Below are 24,088 nucleotides of genomic sequence, written 5' to 3' on the forward strand. Positions count from 1 at the left end.
TGACATTTTAAAATGATCCCTTAGCCAAATAGAAAAGTACTTCTGGTAAGTCAGCATATGGTAAAGAATATCCTAGAATCACTTCACAAATATGCCAAGCTTGTGTTCTGCAACTGTTAGGCAGGTTTTTTCTCCTTCTGATTTTTTCATGAGAAGAAAATCTGTTAATATATGAAGGTACTGCAAGATAAAGTAAAAATCCAGTGGATTTAACCAGCTCATCATATTGTCTTTACCTTACGGATATCTTATGTGTTAAATTAATGGCAAAAAAATTACTCAGTATGTTAATTTCAGGGCGGAGGAATTTTATCAGTAGATACTAGCTTTTTATTTTTGTAGCAATGCAGGTCATACTGAAAGATTGTCTTTCAGCCTCCTGTGGATGCTTAAAACTTGTTTTCTTATGGTCAGTGGAAAAATTATGGAGGTTTACCTTGTGAATTGTGTTGTGTGTGAATTAACGAGCTTCTCAATAATTTTTATGCTATGGGCTTGGTAGTCATGTGAATGAGTTTGTATTTTTCTGTGCTGTCCCCTAGGACACTTGTGTGAATAACATGATCTTTCTCAGGGATGAAAATTGTAAATACAGAAAATTTATTTGAATTATTTTAGGAAGGAAGGGATCACATCCCTGACAGCTAGAATATGCCAGCCATTTTGAGAAAGAGAGAGAAAGACACACACACACGGCAGAAGTGGTTCAATTTTATAAGGATTGCAGTCTCTGTCATACTGGACACGTGCTTGACATGTGAATAGTAATCAGCAGTGCTGCAGTAGCTGTGGGGCTTATTATTAATTTCTTAATTTAATTAGAATATTATTTGATTTTTAAGTATCAACCGTGTATGTTGGACTTCCCAGGGAATAGTGAGCTGTAGCCATGTATCATAGGATGTCTTTAAAGAAAGAAACAGGTGAGGATGTCTGTCATTCTAATCTGTGTTTATTTGAGGTTTGAAATACTAAGAATCAAAATTGGATAAGAAAACCTACTTTGCTGTACATTCTAACAAGATTTGGGCCGTAATTTAAAATCCTTGGTTTGGGGAGGGGGAACGAGGGGCAAACACGCAAAGCGTGAGAAGATGTGTTTTCTCTATGGTTATATTAGTAGAAATATCTTCTTTCAAGATGTGTTGTTAAATTACCTCATATCAGACAGCAGTTAAACTGTGCATCATTATATGTAGTGGCAGAAGATAGGCCAACCATTGGGGAAAAAAAAATTTCTTCACACAAATGGAAGTGGGCTATGTGAGAAATAGCTGTGCAGTACTATCAGTAAAAGACTCAAACCTTTCAGTTGTGATCTGGTAGTTTTCATGTATTAAACAAACAAAGAATACACATAATGAGAAACAGACATCATTTCAGTATAGAGCCTAGTAATTCTCCTGCATTGCAAGTTTGCAAATTCTTTTCCATTCATAAAGAGGGGAGTGTGTAGCACAAAAGTGGGGTAATCTCTTAAATTTTCTAAAAACACAGTACAAGCATGAAAATCTCACAGTGGCTTTCTGAACTACTATAAAGAAGCTCTCTGATTTATTGTAATTGAGATGAAAAAAGCATGAAGAATTTTTCCAAGACAGCGTGAATCCCACCAATTATGCTACGATTAGAACCAGTAATTTTGACAGACTTCAAGTGGCAGAATAAAATCTGGTGGCCCAAATTGTTACCACCTCGGGATGCCTGCCCCTCTGCTGACACATTGCTGCCCCTCAGGCAGAGATGTCTGATTCACTTCTGAATTGATTCCAAAACCATTGCAGTTTTCAGCCAGTATATTACAGTCAGTTGAAATTAATATCTGTTAACGTTAATAAACTTGGTGAACCACGGTGTGCATTCAGGAATACACCAATAATCAGATCAGGTGTCCCTGCCTTGAAAGTAGCAATAGCCAGCAGAGAGAAAACTGGGGAAGGGGAAGATAGTAACAGCTTTAGCTGTTATGTTTTAATCTGCTGCTGAGTCTGCTAGAGCCCCTGTTCTCAACCCTTCGTCTAAGACATCAGACCAGCTACTGAAAGGTTGTGCCAGTGCTCCAGTTCAATGCATGCAGTGCAGGCAAGTCCCTCTGAAAAGTGATCATCATCTAAGAACCACCCACATATTCTGGAGTAATTCATTAAGAAAGTTAAAAGCCATCAGGTGTTCTCTCCACTTAAGCAGATTTGAGCTGAAATGTGCTGGTGAAAAAGAATGTATGTTTCAAATTAAATGAATATATTAAGCACAAAAGAATGTGTATGGCATATACAGAAGGCAAATATATTGAATTCTGAATGCATTTTAAAAGCAGCTTAAGACTCAGACTGAGAGAATGAAAACCAAAGAATGTTGTTATTTTCTCTATTTTTAACCTAAATTCTTTGCTGTGATTTAAGATGAGTAGACAAAAGACTTCCACAAATTGAAAGCATCAAAAAAGAGAAAACAGTCCCATTCCCTTGTGTTCACAGACTTCCGTGCTGATCACAATAAGGACAGAATTGGTTCTTCAGTTAGTTCTAGATGGGGATGTATTCCTACCTCACATGAAGGACATTATGCTTCTATCACAGTTTCTATCAACTGTGATAGCTTTGATTTTAAAGTATGCCTGCGTCTACTTCAATGCTCAGTATGTGCAGTAATTCCTGTGCATTGATAGGTTATTTTGCAGAGACTGGTGAGCACAAGTTTTTCTCCTATGTTAATTATGTTCAGGATCCTGAAGTTCTGAAATGAGTTTTGATCTCAGTGAGTATAGGACTGAGCCCTTTCTTGTGTAGATGTACAGGTGGAAAACCTAAGTGACGTGAATTTCTGTAACTGCTCTACAATTGCAGTGCTCCTTCTAAGTGATATGTGCGTCTTTATATGTCAAATCAAAACAACTTGTGTGCGCTCTCCTTGCTTACTTGTATGTTTCTGGTGGCTTCATTCACTTAACCTTAATAATGTGAGCGGGATTTGCTTCTGCAATGATTCTATATGCAATCTAGGTCTGAACTAACACAGCTGTGTTTTTAAAAGGAACAATGTATTGTTCATACCTTCTTTGCTTATTGCTTATCAGGTTTACTAGAAAGCAGTACAAGGCTAAAACCTCATGAAGCTCAAAGCTACAGAAAGAAGGCATTGTGGGTTTCCTGGGTCTCCATTATTGTCACACTGGCTCTTGCAGTGGCTGCTTTCAGTGAGTATTGGGAATATTTTAAATCTTCACACCTCTTCCTTTTTTTTCTTTTGGGCTCTTAGAATTTCTCTCTTTGTGGAAGCTTTCTCATGTTTTTTTCTTCACAACTGCTAAAGAGGTTTCTCTCTAGACTGCCTGTGTCTGCATGGTGCTTATAAATTAGTAAAACTGTTGGTTTTTTCTGCAGAGGATAGTGTTGTTGAAGGTCGGAGAAGGAAACAGGAGATGTTGATTCCTGTTAGCATGTATGCATGTGGAACAGTTAATTTTACAGAATAGTGTAAAAATCATTATGCACTGGAAGCCTTTAATCAAAGAGGTCAAATACAACAAGTCTTAATCCACCTGCGATTTGTAGTGGGAATGCTATAATAAAGAATAGTGAATTGTAAGGGAGAAATATATATATCAATATGAATAAATAAATATAAAATTTATTGATAAATATCAGTAAATCTAATCAATATATATATATATTGTATCTTTATTACACCAACAGATACCCTAACACAGTGCTAATCTGCAGGAGAAATACCAGTTTCTTTTTAAGCCAGTGTTTTTTCTTTAAGTTTCAAGACATTTGTCTAGTTTAGCTTTACACAAAGAATTTGGAAAAAAACCAAACCCAAACCACTGTTATATGGAAAAAGGAAATATATTTCTTTTATTTCAAAACAGAAGAAAATGCTACGTTGTGTAAATAAAGATATATTTTAGTTCAGTGCAAATTTGTAAATACCAGCTTTCTATCTTGGTCAATTAAGTAACACTGCATTACTGTAAGGACAAAAAGAAATGTGGAATCTGGAACAAAATCTTTACAATGGCTCATTCTCTGTTTAAAAGAAGGAAAAAACAGACGTGACTGGATTTATGTGCTTATGTAAACAAAAGCAAAGCTCTGTCTGGGAGACAAGACATCTAAGATGTCTCAAAACATCATTCTTCAGCTTGATAAAGACAGACTTGCATATTATTTTTTTTTAAAGCTGCAGCAGCATGTGTTTTATTATTCTAATCTACAGTGTACGACCTGCTGCTGGAAGTTGGTGTCAGCTCCCAGGAGACATTATTAGAATCTGACCAAATGGTCTTTGAAAACTCAACATACATTAGTTGGAGTGATTTATATAGAAACACAGGTACTATAACTTGATTCAAAAAGAAGAGAAAAGGGAAGGAACACTTAAAAGCAGAATCTGACACTAAAGAAATTTAATGTGTATAAGAAAGCCGGACATCTGAGTTTCCAGTTTGTTCTGCTTCATGAAAATGCAGTAGTCTGTCTTTGCTACTGAAGCAACATAAAAGTAAGTACTATGTTATAGAATAATTTTGTTACCTATTAACAATATAATTTCAGGGACTATTGAGAAATTGCTTCATTTTATTTTATATTTTCATTTGTCAGAGTTGTGAGACATAAGTATAAAATGGATAACTAAAACATTCAATTTCTTTTAAAAGGATCTTTTTAAAAATTTTCTAAGATTAGTAAGGCCATCTGAAAGCTTTCATTTTCTGTTTTCCTTATTTGTGGCACTCTGGCAGTGTTTAGAAACCCTACAAAAAAAAACAGCAGAGAAGGTAGTCCCTGCCTGGATATACTGTGACTGCATACTCAGCTGGAGTGGATAGGCATTGAACTACTGAAACGAGCTCTTAGTAGTTGACTAGTTATGTGTCTTTGAAATTTATTTTTCCTCGTGGTTTGAAGGGGCTAAATTTATAAAGAAGAAAAGAGGAAGCAGCACACAGATACCCATTAAATCTGTATAGACAGGCTCTTAATATAAGACAGTTGACAGATAACTTACATGCCACAAAAGCATTGCCAGGGCTTTTGATATACTTAATATTAAAACTTTTTAATCTTTGAGGAACATACATTCTCTAGAATTGCTTTGCTCCCCCATGCAATTTCAGCGGTTCTACTCAGTTTATTGTCTCCCATTGTCTGCTCTCTTCCTTTGTGCTGTCCTTTTAGCAGGTTCCTCTAGCCAATCCATGAGTTGGGAGACATGCCAGGTGACCAGAGTTTGCTGCCTGTTTGATATAAATGACTAGTTGTCGCTTTGAGGTGTCTGACACTGCCAATTCTTTGCAAACACCTGCTATTTAAAGCATCCCGTTTCTGTTTTACCTCTTGTCTGTAATAGTAAAGTGTTAGCAATACAGCCCTGATGTTCCATTTCAGTGAAAAATGGGGACCTGCTGTGCTAATTGTTGGGCTACGCTGACTGTATTCTCTCTACTCTTTCTGGTTCCCCTATAAAGTCTCCCTGTAAATTTCTGTTTCATCCTCTTATATGCTTCAAAGTATTTTCTTGCAAGTGTATCTTATGGGGCTGCTTCTTCAGCAGCACATGATATAGTAAAGATACTAGACCAGGGAACTGACATTACTTGATAACTGTAGTTGAAGAAATGGAGGACATAGAGGGTAAAAAAAATACTAAGGGGAGTGATATCTGTGTGCATGATCTGTGTGAAGAGTGGGGAAGTGATTCAGGAGCCTCTTTCCAACCAAGTGTTTGTAACTAGACTTCCTCATGGTCTGCCCCCTCCCTTGAGCGCTTCAGCTTGATCACCATCCTTCCTTTCAAACTAGTCTATTTGCTTCCAAAGCTATAGTTTTCCATCATTAGAGTATGTTGGAATGGTTTATCTTGACTGGTATGAGGTGTTTTCTTTTGATGGGGTTATGACGATGCCCCAGCTGAACTTTCACTTGGTAATGTTGAAAGAGATTGATAAATCTTACTTTGATCTGAATACATAAAGTAGTTTCCTTATTAGGTAATGATCTATGGTATAAGATCCATTGATCTTAATACTGTGTGTTAGACTTAATATTAAAAAGAACCTGTGTATAGTGTATTATAAAACTGTATAAATTTGAATTATGATATACCTATATACGTGTTATATGTTTACTACACAACAGGTGTATGGTATGTATTCTCTCTGAGATGGGCTGTTTTGTGGCCTGAAATATTGGAACACAGAAAATGAAATGCTGATGTATACATCAAAATGAGTTCGGTCTCTTCAGGCTTAGTAACCTAAAGTAGGCTAGGCTGGATATGGAGCAGGATGGCTGCTTAAGGGAAAGTGAAATTGTCATCTTCCCTTTGCTAGTATTGAGAATTGGAATGTACACAGACCATAAAATGAGCTTTTTGCTTTAGCTGAAAAAACAGATCTCTTACTATTGGGCACTTAACATACTGGATTTTACTACAGAAGTGCTCTACTTGTAAAAGACTATTTGGAAGCTTCAACTGCTCTCTCTAAGTACAGCTTCTGCACTCTGTGGTAATGGTTGTGGTCTCATTGTTTAGACGCTGTTGAAGGTGTTGCTTTCCAGCATATAGTTGAACAAGGCTGCAGTAAAGTCTTTATAGAATTAAATTTGTAAGATCCTTGAGACTGGTGAAGCCATACAGTATTGTCTTTAGCGACTGAAAGTTAGATTCACTTAGAATCAGTTATGCATATTCTGGTGTTTTTGGTTTTGTGCAGTACTTTTATGGGCAGATACTGAGCAATGGCTGAGGAATAAGTTCGTTTCACTTTTCATTTCAATGCTGTGTGAAATATGTATACTTGCAGAATTCTTATCAAGAGTGGATTTACATTTTTATAAATGCATAGTCATAAACTGAGACTGGGCATGATAAAAATTACTAAAATGAACATCCTCAGCACCCCAAGTAAGTACTGGAATAATCATTTTAATAGAATTATTTTTTCTGTTTTACAATAATATAAGAAAAGAATGATAACATAATATGAATATATTTTTTTGCAACATATATATGTGTAGTATAAGGCTGCAGTCTAAATAATTTCATAATAACAACTATAACTTTTCTGTAGCTGCAGTATTGTAGTTTCATACTGAGTCTAGTTTCAGAATAATAATAGAGGACAAGGGGCTGTTACAGGGGAATGGAACTCTGGTGTTTTGAAACTCATTCTTAGTTTCTCAACACTTATGTGACTAAAACATAATTTTGAAAAATATGCAAATGTAACTTTTGCTGTTATAGTGTTCTGCTCAAGCAGCTAATCTCTGGTAGTATTGTCAAAGCAGAAAACACACTCTCATTCTATCTGGTATTTTTTGTCCAGTGTAGACTTGTGATTCACAGAATGTAGTTTGTTCCTTCATCTTCCTGATTTGACTAGCTAAACTTGTTTCGTGGTGAATGCAGTAGTTATGTCAATATATCAAAACAATGTATAGACCAAATTCTGCACCAAAAGCTCTCTTTGTAGTCAGAGATTGAGTGAAGATCTAGAGTGTATGCCTTTGTAAATGTAAGCTTTGTAAGGGGCTTTCATGAGGCAGCCGTTGAGATGGAACTGCAGACGGCCTGTGCCAGCGTGGTCAGAGCAAGGCCGAGTAGACCCTGCGTGCTTGTTCATCATGGGAAGAGTTGATGTTGGGCTATTAGCAAAATGCTGGGGAAACGCCAGGCAGGTTGTGAAGTCTGTCCTCGTGGTTGCTTTAGAGATCACTCCTTTTAGATCAACACAGATGTATTTAAGGGTTTAGCTTTATAGAAATAACTGAAAAATTGAGTGCAACCAATAGGTTCATGATTTGAGGTCCTATCCTGGAAAGTGTTTAGTCTGGTGTAGTAAATATGCACTGTTATTTTGAGAAGGTGAATTTCATTCACTACAAGGAAGACATTGAGGGGCTGGACTGTGTCCAAAGAAGAGCAATGAAGCTGATAAAGGGTCTAGAGCATGTCTTATGAGGAGCAGCTGAGGGAACTCAGGTTGTTGAGCCTCAAGAAAAGGAGGCTGAGGGGAGACCTTATCATTCTCAACAACTACTTGAAAGGAGGTTGTAGTGAGGTCGGGGTCGGTCTCTTCTCCCACGTAACAGGACAAGAGGAAATGTCCTCAAGTTGTGCCAGGGCAGGTTTAGATTGGATGTTAGGAACAATTAATCTTAAATATTTTTCCAACCTAAATGATTCTATGATTCTATTAGTCTGTATGGGATCTCAGATGGAAACTTGGTAGATACAATTCTGTTAGTGGGAGTATTTTATAGGATTAGCTATTGGCCCATTGTTAAGATATTACAAGTAAATGCAAAGAAACTGACATTCTGATTTTGTACACAAAATCATTTGTTTCAAAATGAATTACTGAAAAATGATTTATTAAAGTGAGCTTTGACATACTGGGATTAGAGGGACATTTTGTTTGAAATGCAGGGTCCGTACGCTTAGAAATTTGAGGGTAGAGCTTGCTTTCAGATGAAAGCTTCATCCAAGTTCAGACTTACTAACAGACAGATTAAAATGCCAACAAACCATAGAAGGTATGGATCCAGGTCCACTTGCTTCATTGGAATGACTAAATTGAGCTATAAAATCTCATTTTGGTTAGCTATAGGACATGACTGCTGGTTCTTCTCCCATATCATGCTACTCTGGTGCACTGTGAATGGAGTTACATGGGACAAACATTGAGCAGTTGAAGGTGTTATCCTCTGGATGCTTGGATGTGGATGTATTGATGTAATCTGTCACTCCTTATCTCAGGCATACTACTCGGACAACTGATTTGGGGAGTGGCTATATTAATTTATTGACTAATATATCATTTTCCCACTGACCCATTCTTATTCTTGCTTGAAAAGTTAAATATATGCAGGCTTTCCCTTATGTTTGCACAATACTTGGTATACCCTGGGCACAGCTGGGTGTAATAATATTACTACTACTAATAAAGAATGTAAGTGAAGGTTTATGGTTCTGAGGCTCTTTAGTTTGGATATCCAATTCAGCATTCTTTAAAGGTCACTGAATTTCAGACAAATGGTGGTCATTCAGAACTCAAGCCTGTTTTACAGTGTCTCAGCTGGGTGCCTAAACAGAATGCTCCGGGATCACTGACCACGTGAAGAGTCTTGGTCTTTGTATTTTCTTTTCCAAGATCTATGTAGAATTGCATTTCTCGCTTCTAAAGACCTGAGAGGTTTGGTTTGGTTTTTTTGGTGGTTTTTTTTTTTTGTGTTTTTTTTTTTTCCCAGTGAAGCACATTACATTTATTCAGAAAGTTACATTTCAAGTCACAATACCATGCAGGCCCTTAAACCCAAATAAAGGCTAAATACAGAATAGAACTGCTGTGTGATAGTATGCAGATCCCTCATTTTGTGTATTTCTCAGGGCATTTAATTACGTCAGTTACAAAAAGACAGATGCTTCAGGACTGTAGTCTCACAGAAGTGTTAATGAAATATAGAACTTAATTTCCCAAGGTAAAGTTCTGATATTGGTGACTCTCGTGCAACAGAGCTTGGTCCTAACCATATTTTATGTAACATCTAAAGGCCAAAAAAATCCATTGCCTGTGCAGCACTGGCAAAAGATAGCCTTTTGTATAGGTCAGTCTGTACTTAGCAACAGCAAAATGCAATTTTCATTCACTGAAGATGAAATGAGACGCCAGTAAGGGCCTGTCTTTTTTTAGGCATACAAAACTCTAAGTGACTTTCTTGGGAGGAGAAAATAGCATATGGATGTCAAGTTCAAGACAGATAGCTGTTGAACAGAAGTATAGGTCTAAAATCTGCAGTGCTTCACACGTCATGAAATCTTTTCCTTAGTTGGCAGGCAAAATGATGATAGAAGTCTGTGAAATCTAGAACAGGCTATATAATGATCTCTGTCTATGTATTTGAACAGTAAACAGTTTAAAAAATGGTTGCTCTGGTGGAAGTTTATTAAAACAACTGAGTTTGTGTTTAAATGCTAGCCTTTAAACATATGAGCCTGTTGTGGTTTTGCATTAGAAAACTGCAATTTAATCTTTCCTTGTGCTAAGTACTGATTACTTTCTTATGAGAGATCATCCCAAAGAATTCTGAAATTAAAACAGGATGCTGATATTGAGGGAAAACTAGCACTGTAACATCATTTCATGAAGAATGAGGAACATGCAAGTATATTGTCTAGGCTATTTAGTGTAAAAATCATAGTCGCAATTCTTTGTTGTTTTATTTTTCCTTTCTGAGATTGTGAGGTTTTTTGTGCAAAAGTCTGAAATAATTCTGTGCAATATCTAGACCACTAAGAACAGTAACGTCCTTTAAATGAATTTACATCTATATTATATTACATAATTTATGCCATATAAAATAGAATACGCATATTCTAGTATATATTTATTTTATAGCTGGAGATTTTAGACATTTGAAATTTGGTTTTCAGTTTTGCCATCAGATCTCTGCTAGGATTCCATTAAAGGCAACTTTGTGTTTGATGAGTCAGAGGTTCCAACTATGAGAATACAGTTGTTTTGCAAGGTACCATATACAAATAAGTAAGCTAAAGAACTAGGTGGTGTTAAGTAATTGAGCTGGTGTCATGGATCCTACTCATATCCCGGAGAGAGTTACATTGTGCCATTAGAGACAGATGTAGGTAGAGGGCATATGGGAAAAGAAGAACTTAATGAGAAGGGTTTTAGGCACACCACTTGGTGATAACTGAGTGGTGTGGGAATGATGTGCCCTACAGTCGTCCCTACCTGTAGTGGATAAAAAAATTGTATCTTGGCTAAAAGTAGACAAAAATAGTTAGGAAAGGAAGGAATATTAGGTTTATTGCAAGTAGTTGGTATTAACTGTTGTCTGTAAAAAAACCTGTTTGACTTTTTCCTGTATAAAATTGAATTTAAATTATCCTCTAGTACAAGTCTGAATTGCTGCTGTTGCTTTATTTGGTATATCACATAGGTAAGTGGTTGTACATCTGCCCTTTGAAGGAGCGTCACTGCAGTCTTAGAAGTCGAATGTATTTTCAATCAATCACTGTAGTATCAGTTCCACAAAGTAATACCTCAGCTGTTGCAGGCTTACTTCTTGTGCAAAGGCACAAATGTGTTAACAAGTTTCTTTATGAGTGTCTGATATACCAGTAGAATTTGATTTTCATAGATCATGAAATATTTTCTCTGCTCTCCCAATTTAAAAATGAGCTTCTTTCCTTATTGACAGAGATGAACTTGTAATTCTGTGCATCTGGAGCTGAAAATCAAGATTAATGAGAGAAAATGGGTGTTTAATAGTCATTGTACAGTATCACTTTATTGTTTGAAGTTTGTGAGGTTGTAAAGCACTACTGAATTGAAACGAACTCCTCAGGCAGCAATGAAAGTGATGAAAATGAGAACACAGCTTTCTTTTCCTTATATTTTCTTTACTTATGCCAGAAATTTTAAAATATTCATGTGTTTTAACTTAGTAGACAACAAATTGTAAACAACAAAATGTAAACTTGTACCTCATTTAATTTTTTTAATAACATCTATAATTTTTTCTTCACTAGGGAGGTTGATAGTGCTTGGTGTTGACTCCTTGGCGCTTACTCTCCGTGTTTTTTCAGTAAGAATTTTTGAGTTGCTTTCACTGAAGGTTGAAGCTTGTTAGATTTTAATACTTTTTCAGTACAGAGTTCTATTTGGAGATGACTCATCTTGTTTTAGTATACCTGCACTGTAGGAGGAACATGGTGAAATAATCACATTAATAATACCTGCTGCTTTACAATGCAATGTAACGCTCGGCAGGTCTATACCGTGTTGCAGTAGAACGTCCTTTTGGTTGGCTGATGCACGTGCCAACACTGGTGAAGCAATGGTAGTGCTAGATGAGAAACAGGAGCATCTGAGAGTCTGTGGCTATACACAGAGTGGTACCGGAGAAAATCTATTATAATAGAGGGTGATGTTGTTTGAATAGGTGGCACTGCCCCTTCTGAGGTTAATAACCCAGTATTAACTGAAGGACACTTTTGTTTCCGAAAATGCCATCAGCAAGAGCATTAAACTTATGTCCTAGATACTCCTCTTTGTCACATGCTATGACACTTTTTGAGAAAAGACAAGTTAATACTGATCTTGTGAAAAATGCAGTTTGATAAATTAATCTGCAATTTAATTTGAAAAAAAATATTATTTATCATTGAAGGCCATAAACTGCACTAGAACCTCATTATGCTCTGTTAAACAGCTGTGGTTGTCTACTGTAGTGATGTGCATTTCTGGTACATTGTGAAATGATGCATGTGTGTGGTTTGATCAATCCATTATTGTACTTTACTGAAAATATTACAAAAATATTAATCTAAAATAAAAATACATAAAAATATGGTGGAGTTGGGTTTTTTGGTGTTGTGTTGGTTTTGTGTTGGTTTTTTTTCCCCACAGTTGTTCTGATCTCTATTTTGCATTCATAGATTTTGATATCCTGTCAAGCAACTGTAGTGTCAGTTGGTCAAATCTTCCAGGTGGAAAGACTGAAAACTTTTGATACATTGTATTAAAAGGGTAGTACAAGCTGGTCAAATTAATTTTGTTCAAATAAGGATTGTCCTAAGTCTTTGGTAAAGTCTGAGACCAAAAGTCTGGAGACTGGGGAAGGCAAGATGACTTTTAATAGACATTAATCTTGAATTGCAAACCAGCCTTCTCCAGAAAAACCATAAAGAGCTTCTAAGTATCTCTTCTGACTTTCATGTGTGACCCATTACCATTCCTTTTTCTCTGGATGTGCAGAAAAAGGGACAGATAATCTTAACTTCAGAGTTAGAAGCAGCAGATTAGTCAGTGCTTTGTCAAAGAGGAGTGACCAGAAATAACCAGCTGGTATTTTTGCTAGACAGAAAATCTGCAGAGGAAGGGGAATAGTCTGACAAATACCATAAAAATAGTTAGACAAAAAGCATCTGCCTTCCAGGAACTGCTGCAAATAAGTGGCTTTTGGTACTTGCACCAGGAACTCTGCCTTCTGGAGAGATCTCTGGGCCATTTTCATTCTAGGTGCAATGCTCAGAACGTGAGTAAGATCTATTGCAAAACGGGATTCTCTGCTGAATCCTAAATGAAGATTTCTCATCAGATATGAAGACTGCTTATCTTCTGCTATTAAAGATCATGCATCAACGAACTGTTAAGTATAATGTATCTTTTCAGTGTATCAAGGTGAAGAAAATATACCTCTAAGTGTATTGTCCTCAGATCACATTTTTAAATGAAACGTTTTGATGGGCAAAGAATGACAGTATTTCCCCAGGCTCTGAAATGCAAAATCTCAAGTTTTAGAGGAAAGATTTATTACTGTTCAGTGGGAGATTTAATAGAATGGAAATGCAGCCTGCAGTGTCAGCTAGGATGTGTAGCTGGGGAAAATAAAAGCAGCTCCATGCATTCCCATTCTGGTAGGCTTGATAGACAACAGACAGGTTAAGGTATACTTGAAATGCTGAAGTCCAAATTAGAAAGGAGTTCCTTAGAAATAGTGTTTTGTGGAAACCGCGTAACTTTACCTTGATAAAAAGAATGATTTGTGATCCTTCCATGATAAGAATGCTCTTTCAAAGCAACAAGTGGCTTCAGATATTTAATAAAGATTTGTGATGTTTGGAACAGTTAAATTCACATTTATTGTGAATTGAATTAATCCTAGAAAAACGTTTCTAACAGTTCCATGGAAAACATAGGGCAGAGCCAAGTAACCAGCATCAGAGCTGGCTAGCATCATGGAAGCTAGTGACAAAACTGGTAGTGATTGCAGTGGTGGCAATCCTGACTGCATGGCTGAGGAGTTACAAGAAAACTGCTAAACAGCACAAAAAAAAGTAAGACCTGGTACTAGCATTGGTTTATGTTGATTAGTTTGTGTGTGTGTAAGTGCATGCTGCTAGGGATACAGAACGCCAGATGAAAGGCATCAGTCTTGGCTTGTTGTTTTGTAAGAGACCAAATGAGGGCTATATGTATGACTGGAGGATTATTGTCTGCCTCCTGACTTGATAGGCATCGCTATTCTCTGACTTGCTGCTGCAGCTGACATACATCAGACTATAATGTCTAACTATGTGGAACTAATAGTACCCAAAAGAGCCAATTCGTTTGCTTATCTTTGTGGCACATTAGAAACTAGTAATAAACTGTGTGTCCTTTTTATTTAGCATGACTTGATATTTCTGTGTGTAATTAGCTGCAGCAAGAAAAAGAGAGATTGTTTAACAATTCTCTCTCTAGCCATGAAAAAAATAGGTCAGCAAATTAATTCGTACAGATCGTTAGTTAAGGAGGTAAAATTCATAGTTATGTGCCTTTTGCCATGTGAGTTCTGATTGTGGGAGACCCATAGTTACTGCTTTTGCATGTGTTAAAAAAAACAAAAACCCACAACCCAATAAAAAAAAAAGCCATGAACAAAAACAACCCCCAAAAAATCTGATACTGACATGTGGGCAGCAAAATCATCCAATTTTGTTATTTTGAATCCTGGTGAACACTCAAGTAAACTCTGTTCAAAGGGAGATTTCCTGTTACCCTCCCACTAAGAGATACTCACTGGGTTATCGTGTGTACATTTCCCTGCTGAGAAGCATCTGGTGGAGGAAAACAAGACTTGGATTTAAGGGATAATGTTTCAAGTAAGGTTTAATGGCTTATGGAATCTTTAGGCTTGAAATCTAAATACACTTAAAGTAATATGTAGGGACAGATCTTCAGTTGGAGTATGTAGATTTGTTGACTTCCATGGGTTTATTTCAATTGGAAACAGATAAGCATCTGGCCCTAAAGCTTATGGCAAATGATAGCATGATCTTACACCGGATGAGGTGTTTTCAGACTTGTATCTCCTTTTAGCATTTTCTTATTTTTTCGATGGTAACTCTTGTTTTGTCTTTCATTTTTGTGAGACAGTATTTGCTTAAGGCAGCCTGTTTAAACTTTCACAAGCATTTTTAAATGCTGAGGAAAAAAGGTGAATTAACAGTAGCTCAGATCCTGCTAGGTTCACAGAGACCGGGCCAAGAATTTGCTCCAGGGACTATTCTAATCCTGGGCATAGCCCAAGCTTTCTTTGTAGCCTTGGGAAAATGATTTTACTGCCGTAAGCTTGTTCTCCATCTGCACACATCAGGTTTTGATACATGAAAAACTAACTGAATTTTCTGCCAAAAAATTGGCATGTTTTGCTATACAGTAGTTGACACGTTTATGTGTATCCTAAGTCATCCATAGTGACAACATGCTCTGAATTTTGTATGTATGGTTCCAGGCAGGTATTGCAGGCTGCTTCGTCTCAGTACTAGACCTACTGATTTGTGGGACCATTTCCACCGTTTGTTGTGGTTTACCCTGTGAAAGCTCTTTCAAAGTCACAGACTTTTTAGCGCTTTAATGCTTGTGATTGAACATGTTTAGATGTATTTGACTTCTTGTTGCCTGGGCAGTAGTAACTTTACAGGTGACTGATGTGCTTTGGGTTGATGGGTTTTGAGGAACCTGGTGTTTACTCTTGTTTGGATTTTGGTGATGCAGTTAGCCCACTTGCTGTTGACCTGGAACAGAGTAGAGGCCCTGCTAGACAATTAAGAGGACAGGATTGTGCAGTTGTGTATGGTGGTGGCTGTAGGTGAAATAGCTTCATGTTGTGCAGTGCCTCTTGAGGTTCATGAAGTGAAGTACTTAAGGACTTGGATCTTTTTCTTTTTTTTCCTTTTTTCTTCCCTCCCATTTGTAGATGGTATAGAAAGATAAATGATATTAACATTTGTTTTGCAGTGCTGGGAAACTTGTGTTTCTTCTATTTTTTTGAGTAACCATTTTCATTGGTCAGATAGATGTTGGAAAGAGCTTTTAGAACTTAAAACTGCTGTCAAATGAGTACCACTGAGAAATAAAAAAACCCCAGGATAATGCAAGGAAATAACCTGCCTTGAATTCTAAGTGTGTGAAGATTTTGAGATCAAGGAAGAGATCCTTATGGAGGGTGGCAGTTTAAAAAATTTTCAAGTGTCTTTGAGCAGCAAGTAAGATGGTTTTAACCATTGAGAGTTGTCAGAAACGCATTAGTGAGGCCTTGGTTTTCAAGAAAGAACCTATTTTTTTAGCTGTATGTTTGACCCATTGTTCAGTGTAACTTTTTGTGTCAGCACAAGTCTGATGTTATTTTTTGCAGGACTATGTTAGGTTTCTTGCACGTACTTTTCCTTTTTTTGGAAAAATCTGAGCCTGAGGTTTTTGTAACGAAGCTCAGCAGTCCATGGTTCAAAAGTAAGGTTTGAAAGCTGTATCAAAAGTGCAGTTGGATTCCATGAGGTTACAAAAATGTTTTTTCCTTTATTCTTCCCTTTTTTTTTTGCCAAGAGTTGAACAGGCGTTTGGGTTTTGGCTGGCTCGGGTGTGGCCTTATAAAACTAGGTAAGTTACATCTTTCACAGAATACATCGACAGATTGATCACTGCATTTACTACTCTGTAAGAACCTGTTTATAATATGTGATGGAGCTGTGAATTTATTTCAAGGCATGACACAGGGAAGTGAAATGGGAGTCTAGTGGGTCAGACTAGCCACAGCATGTGATGTCCCTGAAGATTGCTATGGTGTTGGAGGATGTCCCCCTAATCCTTGTGGCTGATAAACTAAGCAAGAATCCATTTATAAAGGCTAAGGAAGTCTACCATCGTGAACATTGATACTATAAACCAGAATGGTGTCCCTGCTGGTTTTCTTAGGTGGCTGAAAGTTTGCATCGACCTATTTTAGAATGGAGAAGATAGTCTTTTGATGTTAGAACCATGATGAGCAACTTTCTGTGTATAAAGTTTCACTTTATATGTCCTCCTGTTATGCTCAGAGTTCACTGTGAAATAAACGCAGTTTTGCAGTGACTGTTAGGCACACTGGAGCTAAGTAGAGTTGGTGATTTGTTGCTCTTGCTGTGTACTGTATGCATTTTCTGCATAGGCGTTCTGCTGCAATGCAGTTTTCTGCTGAGCGGAAAAAAACCTTGCTAAATTTTGCTCTTATGAAAAGCAAGACAAAATAATATGCAAAATTCTGTAGTACAGGAGGTTTGCTAAATATGGTACTGATTTAAACAAAACAAAAAAAGCACCCCAAATACTGTGTTAAGTTTGTTTAAAAATTGATAGGCAGTGCTTATCACTGATGACATCAATTTTTCTTGTTCAAAATTGTATCACTTATTGAGTGTACAAGGTGCATGTTTCTGTGATGATATATTCTTTTTTGAACCTGTTAAACTTGTCATTTCAATTTCTGGCATAGAGAGGAACTTTGGATAGGTGGTTTGAGGAAGAGCTACAAATAATTATTGTCTTGCCTAATCTTCAGAGCTATTGCAGCCTCATATGGCATAGTCAGCATTTGAGGATGTGGATGGGAATTAGGGAAGACAAACAGAGGAGTTGTTAGGGATAGAAGATTATGTGCTAACAGTGGATCTGCTGGGTCTACCGGTCAGTCCTGAGAAAGTTTCGGTGTCTTGTGTGTCACAAGTCGTGGTTGTCAAGTCTTTGAAACAGATTTTGTTTACAGACCTGCTTTAGGTCCCAGTTCTTCACTGTTCTCATGTGCATTGGCAATACTTGATGTCCCTGGTATGAGGAAAAGCCAAAGGCTTGGCTAGTCATCATATGGGCAGATAACTTGAGTGCTTTTAAAGATAGGAGGTTTTTTGATTTTTGCATCCCCCTTGGATATTCTTAGTTTTACTGTGCTATTGTATAGAGGTGAGCACAATCAGCCTTTCTTTTAATGACTGTCTTAAAAGTGTAGGTGGACCTGAGGATTTCCATGACTTTCACGTAATTCAAGAAAGCAGATGTGCTTCCAATTGGGAAGGAGGGATGGAATTCAGTGATGTCAATATGTTAATGGACTCTGAAGTGGAGCATCCAGGGTAAAACCCACCAAACTAGGCAGCACACCACTTTATAAAGCAGGAGGTGATACTCAGTCATCCTGTCCTGCATAATAGAGGGCAAACAGGAAAAGAAATTGCACGATTGGGTTGCAAAGAAGCTGCAGAACTAATAAACTGGTTTGGAAATCTAATGGGAATGTATAAAGAGCACAAACTATGTGGTGTCTTGCAAAGTACTATGTAATAAGGAACTACATTGTGTGGATGCAGTGTTTCTAAAAATGCATTCTTAGTTTCAGACAAAGTAAACTCTCAAGAGAGTTGGTGTAGCTAAGGGACAAGGGTTATAAAACCAGGCTTGCACTCTGCGCTACAGTCAGTTCCCTTGCTGTTTGGCACAGTGAGCAAGATTGCTTATGGCAAATAATGATACAAAACTGATTTAATTCAGAAGGAGAGTGTCGCAGACTGTCAATTTTTGAAACACTCAGAAACCTTTGGAGAAAGGCACTTTTGAAGGTAAAGAATTGCGTTTGCTGATGCTCGTGGTGTTCAGCTATGTCTCCCCCCCCCGCCCCCAGCCTCGAGTTTCTCATGCAAGTATAAATAGGTTATTCATCAAAAGCAGAGGACACATGAGGACCTGACCTTTGCTTGTAATGAATCTATTTAACTATCATCCAAGTGATACATTTCACAGTTAACTGTAAAGAAGTGATATTGCTACCTGTGCTTTACAGCAGTTTCGCAGTTACACAGCAGTTTTATTCCAAAAAGCAGCAGATTTGAAGATTTGATCTTCAGTTTGAATGTGTCCATCTCTGGGGTCCAATTAGGAATGAATGCAAATGGTGTGCTTTTCTTTTCCTGATGGCCTAGGCTTCACATTTCCAGTGAGCTGGAACTGCAAAAAGTATTAGTTACTACGTGGTACGAGAACACCTTTTAGACCTAAACATTTACTGTCTGTTTTCTACATTCTAACTTTTTGTATGTGTATACAATGATTTCACTAGGGGGTTAGATAAAATGCAGGGAAATTAATAAAATTTATCCCATTAATGATGATGCGTAGCGCTCCTACTCACAGTACTTTATCAGCCTTGATTTCACTTGTGTACCTTTATTCAGAATTGATTTTTACATTCATGAGCTATATTCATGTCTTGTGACCCATGAAAAAATTAAGATAAGGAAAGTCAACATCCTGGGTCAGCAGAAGATCTTGATAAAGGGGTTCTGTTTGGGAGATACTTGGTATTCATTATCTTCAGTGCAGTCAATAGACTTAGGGTCATGGATGGGAAGATTTGACTTTGCAAATAAGTGCATGAAACAAAAAGAATTAAATATAAAAAAGAGCTAGTTAAGTTATGTTTTCCAGTTCAGTCTTACATAGTTGCCACAAAATAAAATGAAACCTATAAGCATGCAGGGTAAACAAAGTACTATGCCCTCAGCACTGTAGCTGTTTGGAAACATCAGACCAATGAAGCTAAGAATCAATCTACTTCAAAGACAGACATTCCCATTATGAAGATACTTCCAGTGAGCACTTGTTCATGCTTTAGAGGTGGGATTTTCACTGAAGCAACTGAGCTCTGTAAATCTTGCTCCTGTGGTTTTAGAAGTTATTAGTAAACTCTCCTCAAATGTCTCCTCTCTCCCTTTGCTTCTGAATACTGTCCCTACAACAGAGTTAGCAGGATGGAGTTTGTTCATTTATTACCTGTATTTCATTTACTACCTTGTAGTAAATGAAAGTCCAGATTTTTTTTTTTTTTTTAATTTAAGTTAGTTGTTTTAGCTTAGGCAAATGCTAGGCTCTAGAAAATCTGAATTCAGTTTCTAGTTCTGGTGCTGGTAGGTCACTTAATTTTTCTGTCACCACATTGCACTTGGATTTGGAGGGCTGCATTCAGTTCTAGTCATTCTAGTCATAATTTAAGATGAAGAATTAGAAATTAAACAGAAATTAGAAGTTTACATGACTGATGTAATTGTTTGTTTTGTTTTCATTGAGATCATTCACATCATATTCATAAGCCGTGGTCTTAGGCTTTGAGATTTTCAGGAAAAATATCTTTTTCTAAGTGTTGGTATAGTGTAGAGTATAGCATAGAATTTAACCAGTTTTAGGTAGAAATGATAGCACTAGGGTAGCTATAGAAATCACAGAAATACAGCAGGTGGTACTTAGGATCTTGAATGAGGTTTAAATGTACTTGCATATGGTTTTGTTGACTTTCCTCCTTTTTGCTTCATCTATTAAAAAAAAAAAAATTCATTCAGAATTCTAATACTGTCTTTTCAGATCCTCTTCAGTCCTCCAACTGAGGTTGGGTGGGATGGGATCAAAACGTCACGCTTCCACGTCACCCATAGGTACAACACCGTAGAGTTTGAGGTAGGGATGAGAACCCTGGCCCTAGGGAAGCTTTTGTAGGATTCTTCCTCTTTCTTCAATAGGTCCAGAATGTCATTTGCTAACAGTATTAAGAATTACAAGGAGTATTTGTTTTTCCCCATTCCACTTGGCTTGTATGGCCTTTTTGGAATGCTTTCTGTCTTTGTTTGCTATGATGAAATTTATAACTTGAATATAGTTTTCTGTTCATGAGTAGTTTGTTCACCTTGCTGTGTTCAGATTCAGTGATGGTGTTCAATTCAAGGTGGAAGAACAAAACCTAACTCTTCATGTCCCACAATTATATTTAACAGTGCTTTATGTCTCTATTGCCTCATCTGTTCCCATTCTTATTTTAGGAGAGTTACAAAAACATTGGTTTTTTTGCTTCTTTGGTCTCTGGAAGGACAAAAGGTTAGAGCAAAGAAGGAATGTACAGGAGCAATTCTATTGTGTTATAGTGTCTGGAAGCAGGGTCTAAAAATACTGAAAAAACCAAATTCAGACTCTGAAATTCAAGTGAATTCGTGTGGTTTATAATGGGCTGAGATTTTATGGAATGTCTAAAAATTAAATTTATATTATTTTTTCATCAAAGTGCTAATGATACAGAGTGGAATGCTGCCTGTGAGGCAGTGGGGACTGACAAGAAAATGATGAGAAAAACACCTTTTGATTTTAGGTTCTGGGATTTTTAAGTGCAGTTTTATGTCCATTTTGAAAAGCTTATAATCTTTGATATATGATGGTGTTCATTGAGAACTAGAGAAGAAGCAGTAGCCACTGTTGAAAATTTGGCAATTCAGTTTTAAATTTTTTTAATGTAGAGAATTAATAAAAACAGGCCCTTTTTTTTTTTGTTCCCAGTAAGAATGACTTTCTTACCTATAGGAAGAAGCATCATGTTTCAATTCTGGGTTGTACGCTGGCATGCCCTGCTTTCTAGGCCAAGTTTTTACAGCCTCTTGCCTTTTTCCAGTAGCAGATGGAAATAATAACGTTTTATTTCTGTTTCAAAAAATGTGGCTTACTAAACCCTATTAGCCCTGCCCAGTAAGAAGAGTGCTTCAGATCACAGGCTAAGGGAGAAGGCTACATTGCTGTACAGCTCATTTTATCTTTGCTCCAGCCGTCATCACTACAGCCGTTCAGGCAAATTGCTGTTAAAATAGCGTAAGGTGTTGTGGATCAGTGCACGTAAAATGCTGGAATAAGAGACTAGCACAACCTACGCTGCAGTTACTCTTCAGATGACATCCCTGAAGTGTTGGCTTTCTTTAAGGACTGCTTGTTCTGGGGGGCTGTGTTAAGAATTAAGCAGGTGGTCTGTTATGCTGTGTATGCCTTAGTGTGGGGTGCATAACTTTCCCTGTCACTGAAAATAATTTTCTTTTCCTGAAAAATGAAGGTTAAGGCTGATGTTTTCAAAGGTGTCTCCATCCTGGAAGAAGTATGCCATTCTGGAATTTAACTTCTTTTTATTAAAGTAGTCATATTATCCTGATGAAAAAAACCATGAGGTCTGTTTGTCTTCAGTATTTGTTAATAACTTCAATTATTGTTTTGTGGTAGTAGAAAATCTGATGCAATATAGGCATTTTTATATTAGTATGATTTATTCTATTTCCCATATGAAAATGACTACTTCAGAGTCTAATAGGCTGTTTGAAAATCTAAGGCTAAAAGTACTGCTGGATGCTGTTTTCGGTGGCTAACAGCAATACAGAGGTGTGGCAAGCCTGATTTCCTTCTTACTCCATACAGACACAAACTTTTGTCTACTCGACAGATGGAAAGATGACAAAGTTTGGTCATTGACATCATCTGAAATTTTTCGTTCACCTCCTTGTTGGCAAGGGCTTCGGTACTCTGTATTTTATTTCACGTAGGCTATGATCCTGAATCACACTTAAAAGCTCATACATAGTGTCTGCCTCTAGTGCCATGCCCACTTCCCCAGATATTGGTGAAGGATCCAGAACATCATGTTACTTTTCTGTTTTGTGAAATGATGATTAAATCTGAGCTGGTTTAGAAAATAACATAGTGATTCATAACGCTGCACATAGTGCATGTTGAATTTTGAGATTAGTAAAAATAGCAGGGGTAGCTGCTTTGAACAACTGTCAAGTTTGCGAGTCCAAAATTAATTGACAATTTCTTTTCTTTCCCCCATGATTTGCTTGGATTATAGAAAGGCAGAATTTAGCTTTAAGGGACGGTGCGAAAGCAACAGAACCTGAAGACATGAATTCTTTATGCATTTCTGCTCTTTATGTATCAGATGAAACCATTTTTCAAATCAGAAAAGTTTCTTAGCTTTTTTTTTAAAACCGAAGGATAGATGATTTATCTAGAAGATTAAGAATATTAACCTCCTCTCTTCTGTGCTCATTGTACAAGTAATAATGTGGTATTTCTGATATTTCACGATATGAATCTGTTTTGCTGAGGTAGTTCATACGGTTAATTGCCTTTAGCTGGAGTTAGGTCAGCCTTGTAAGTAGTGGACTTCAAAGCAGTTGACATTTGTTTGAATGGTTTTCAGTCCCTAGCAACCGAATAGCTTGTCATCTCAAAAAATTAAATTAGGTTTTCCAGAAGTACTTGAGAAAGCAATTGTTTTGTAATTGAGGTTCAAAATTGAAAACAAAAGGTTGGAGAAGGAGAAGCAATCTTATTCTGGAAAAGAATGTTACCCTGTTTGTTGAGTGAGAGATTGACAGTCCTAAGAAACACGGGAATTGTGTTTGCCTGTACTTCAACCTCTGGAGGAGTAAACAAGCAGTGTGCTTCTGCTCTTTACTCCCAACTGGAGAGAATGAGAAAACAGATGCAGTCCAAATTCCAGTTTTCTGTTGTGGTGCTACTTATTCTTAAAGGAAGATGAATACAAATTCAGAGTCATGTCTGGTGGATGTGGTGGGTTGCTGGACTACAAATCAACAGATAATTTGTCCCCTCTGATCATTATTCTTTTATTTATTTGTTTATTCTGTGGGTATAAATCTTTTGAAAAATAGGGAGAAAATCTTTCTCTTTTGAAGAAATAGCCTTTAGAATAAAAATTCCGTTAGAATTAAATTACATGCTTAATAATTTAAGATACTATTTTATAAGTTATAAAACTTGAAAGAACTGCGTATTGCCTTTCTCTTCCACTCCCTTCTCTTTTTTTCCTATCCCTGTTTTTTTTGTGATTTTTTTTTTTTTTCCCAAGCATCCATTTGTTTTAGATCTCTAACTATGCTTTGTTCAAGTGCTTAAACAGCATATTTTAAACCATTCTGGTCACTGAACATTATACTTTTTATTACACTTTTATCATTCTTAGGTGAAACTCTGCTGTCTGGGCTATATATACAGCGATTATTGACTTCAGGGGCAGGTACCTATTCTTAGGCTGTTCCCTGGCTTTAAATAAGATTATAATTGATAACCTTACCTTATGGTTTCAAGGGCATTTTAACCAGGTCGTAGAATCATAGAATGGTTTAGGTTGGAAGGGACCTTAAAGATCATCCAGTTCCAACCCCGCTGCCATGGACAGGGACACCTCCCACTAGACCAGGTTGCTCAAAGCCCCATCCACCCTGGCTTTGAACGTTTCCAGGGATGGGGCCTCCAAAATTTCCCTGGGCAATTTGTTCCAGTGCCTCACCACCCTCAGAGTGAAGAATTTCTTCCTAATATGTATTCTAAATCTACCTTCTTCCAGTTTAAAACCATTACCCCTGGTCCTGTCACTGCATGCCCTAG

At 37.1% G+C, this 24,088-nt stretch overlaps 1 protein-coding gene across 1 annotated transcript in view; it reads left to right on the top strand.

Annotated features, from left to right (window-relative positions):
• Positions 1–889: 889 nt before the first annotated feature.
• Positions 890–24,088, top strand: part of TMEM163 (transmembrane protein 163) — a 102,641-nt gene continuing 79,442 nt past the window's right edge. Inside the window, exons 1-2 of the mRNA XM_009895862.1 lie at positions 890–923; positions 3,077–3,196. Of these exons, the coding sequence (XP_009894164.1) occupies positions 890–923; positions 3,077–3,196 (154 nt within the window). The remainder of the gene's footprint in view (positions 924–3,076; positions 3,197–24,088) is intronic.

This window comes from Charadrius vociferus, unplaced genomic scaffold (genome assembly GCF_000708025.1).
Source record: "Charadrius vociferus isolate BGI_N301 unplaced genomic scaffold, ASM70802v2 scaffold862, whole genome shotgun sequence".
In the NCBI taxonomy this organism is placed as follows: domain Eukaryota; kingdom Metazoa; phylum Chordata; class Aves; order Charadriiformes; family Charadriidae; genus Charadrius; species Charadrius vociferus.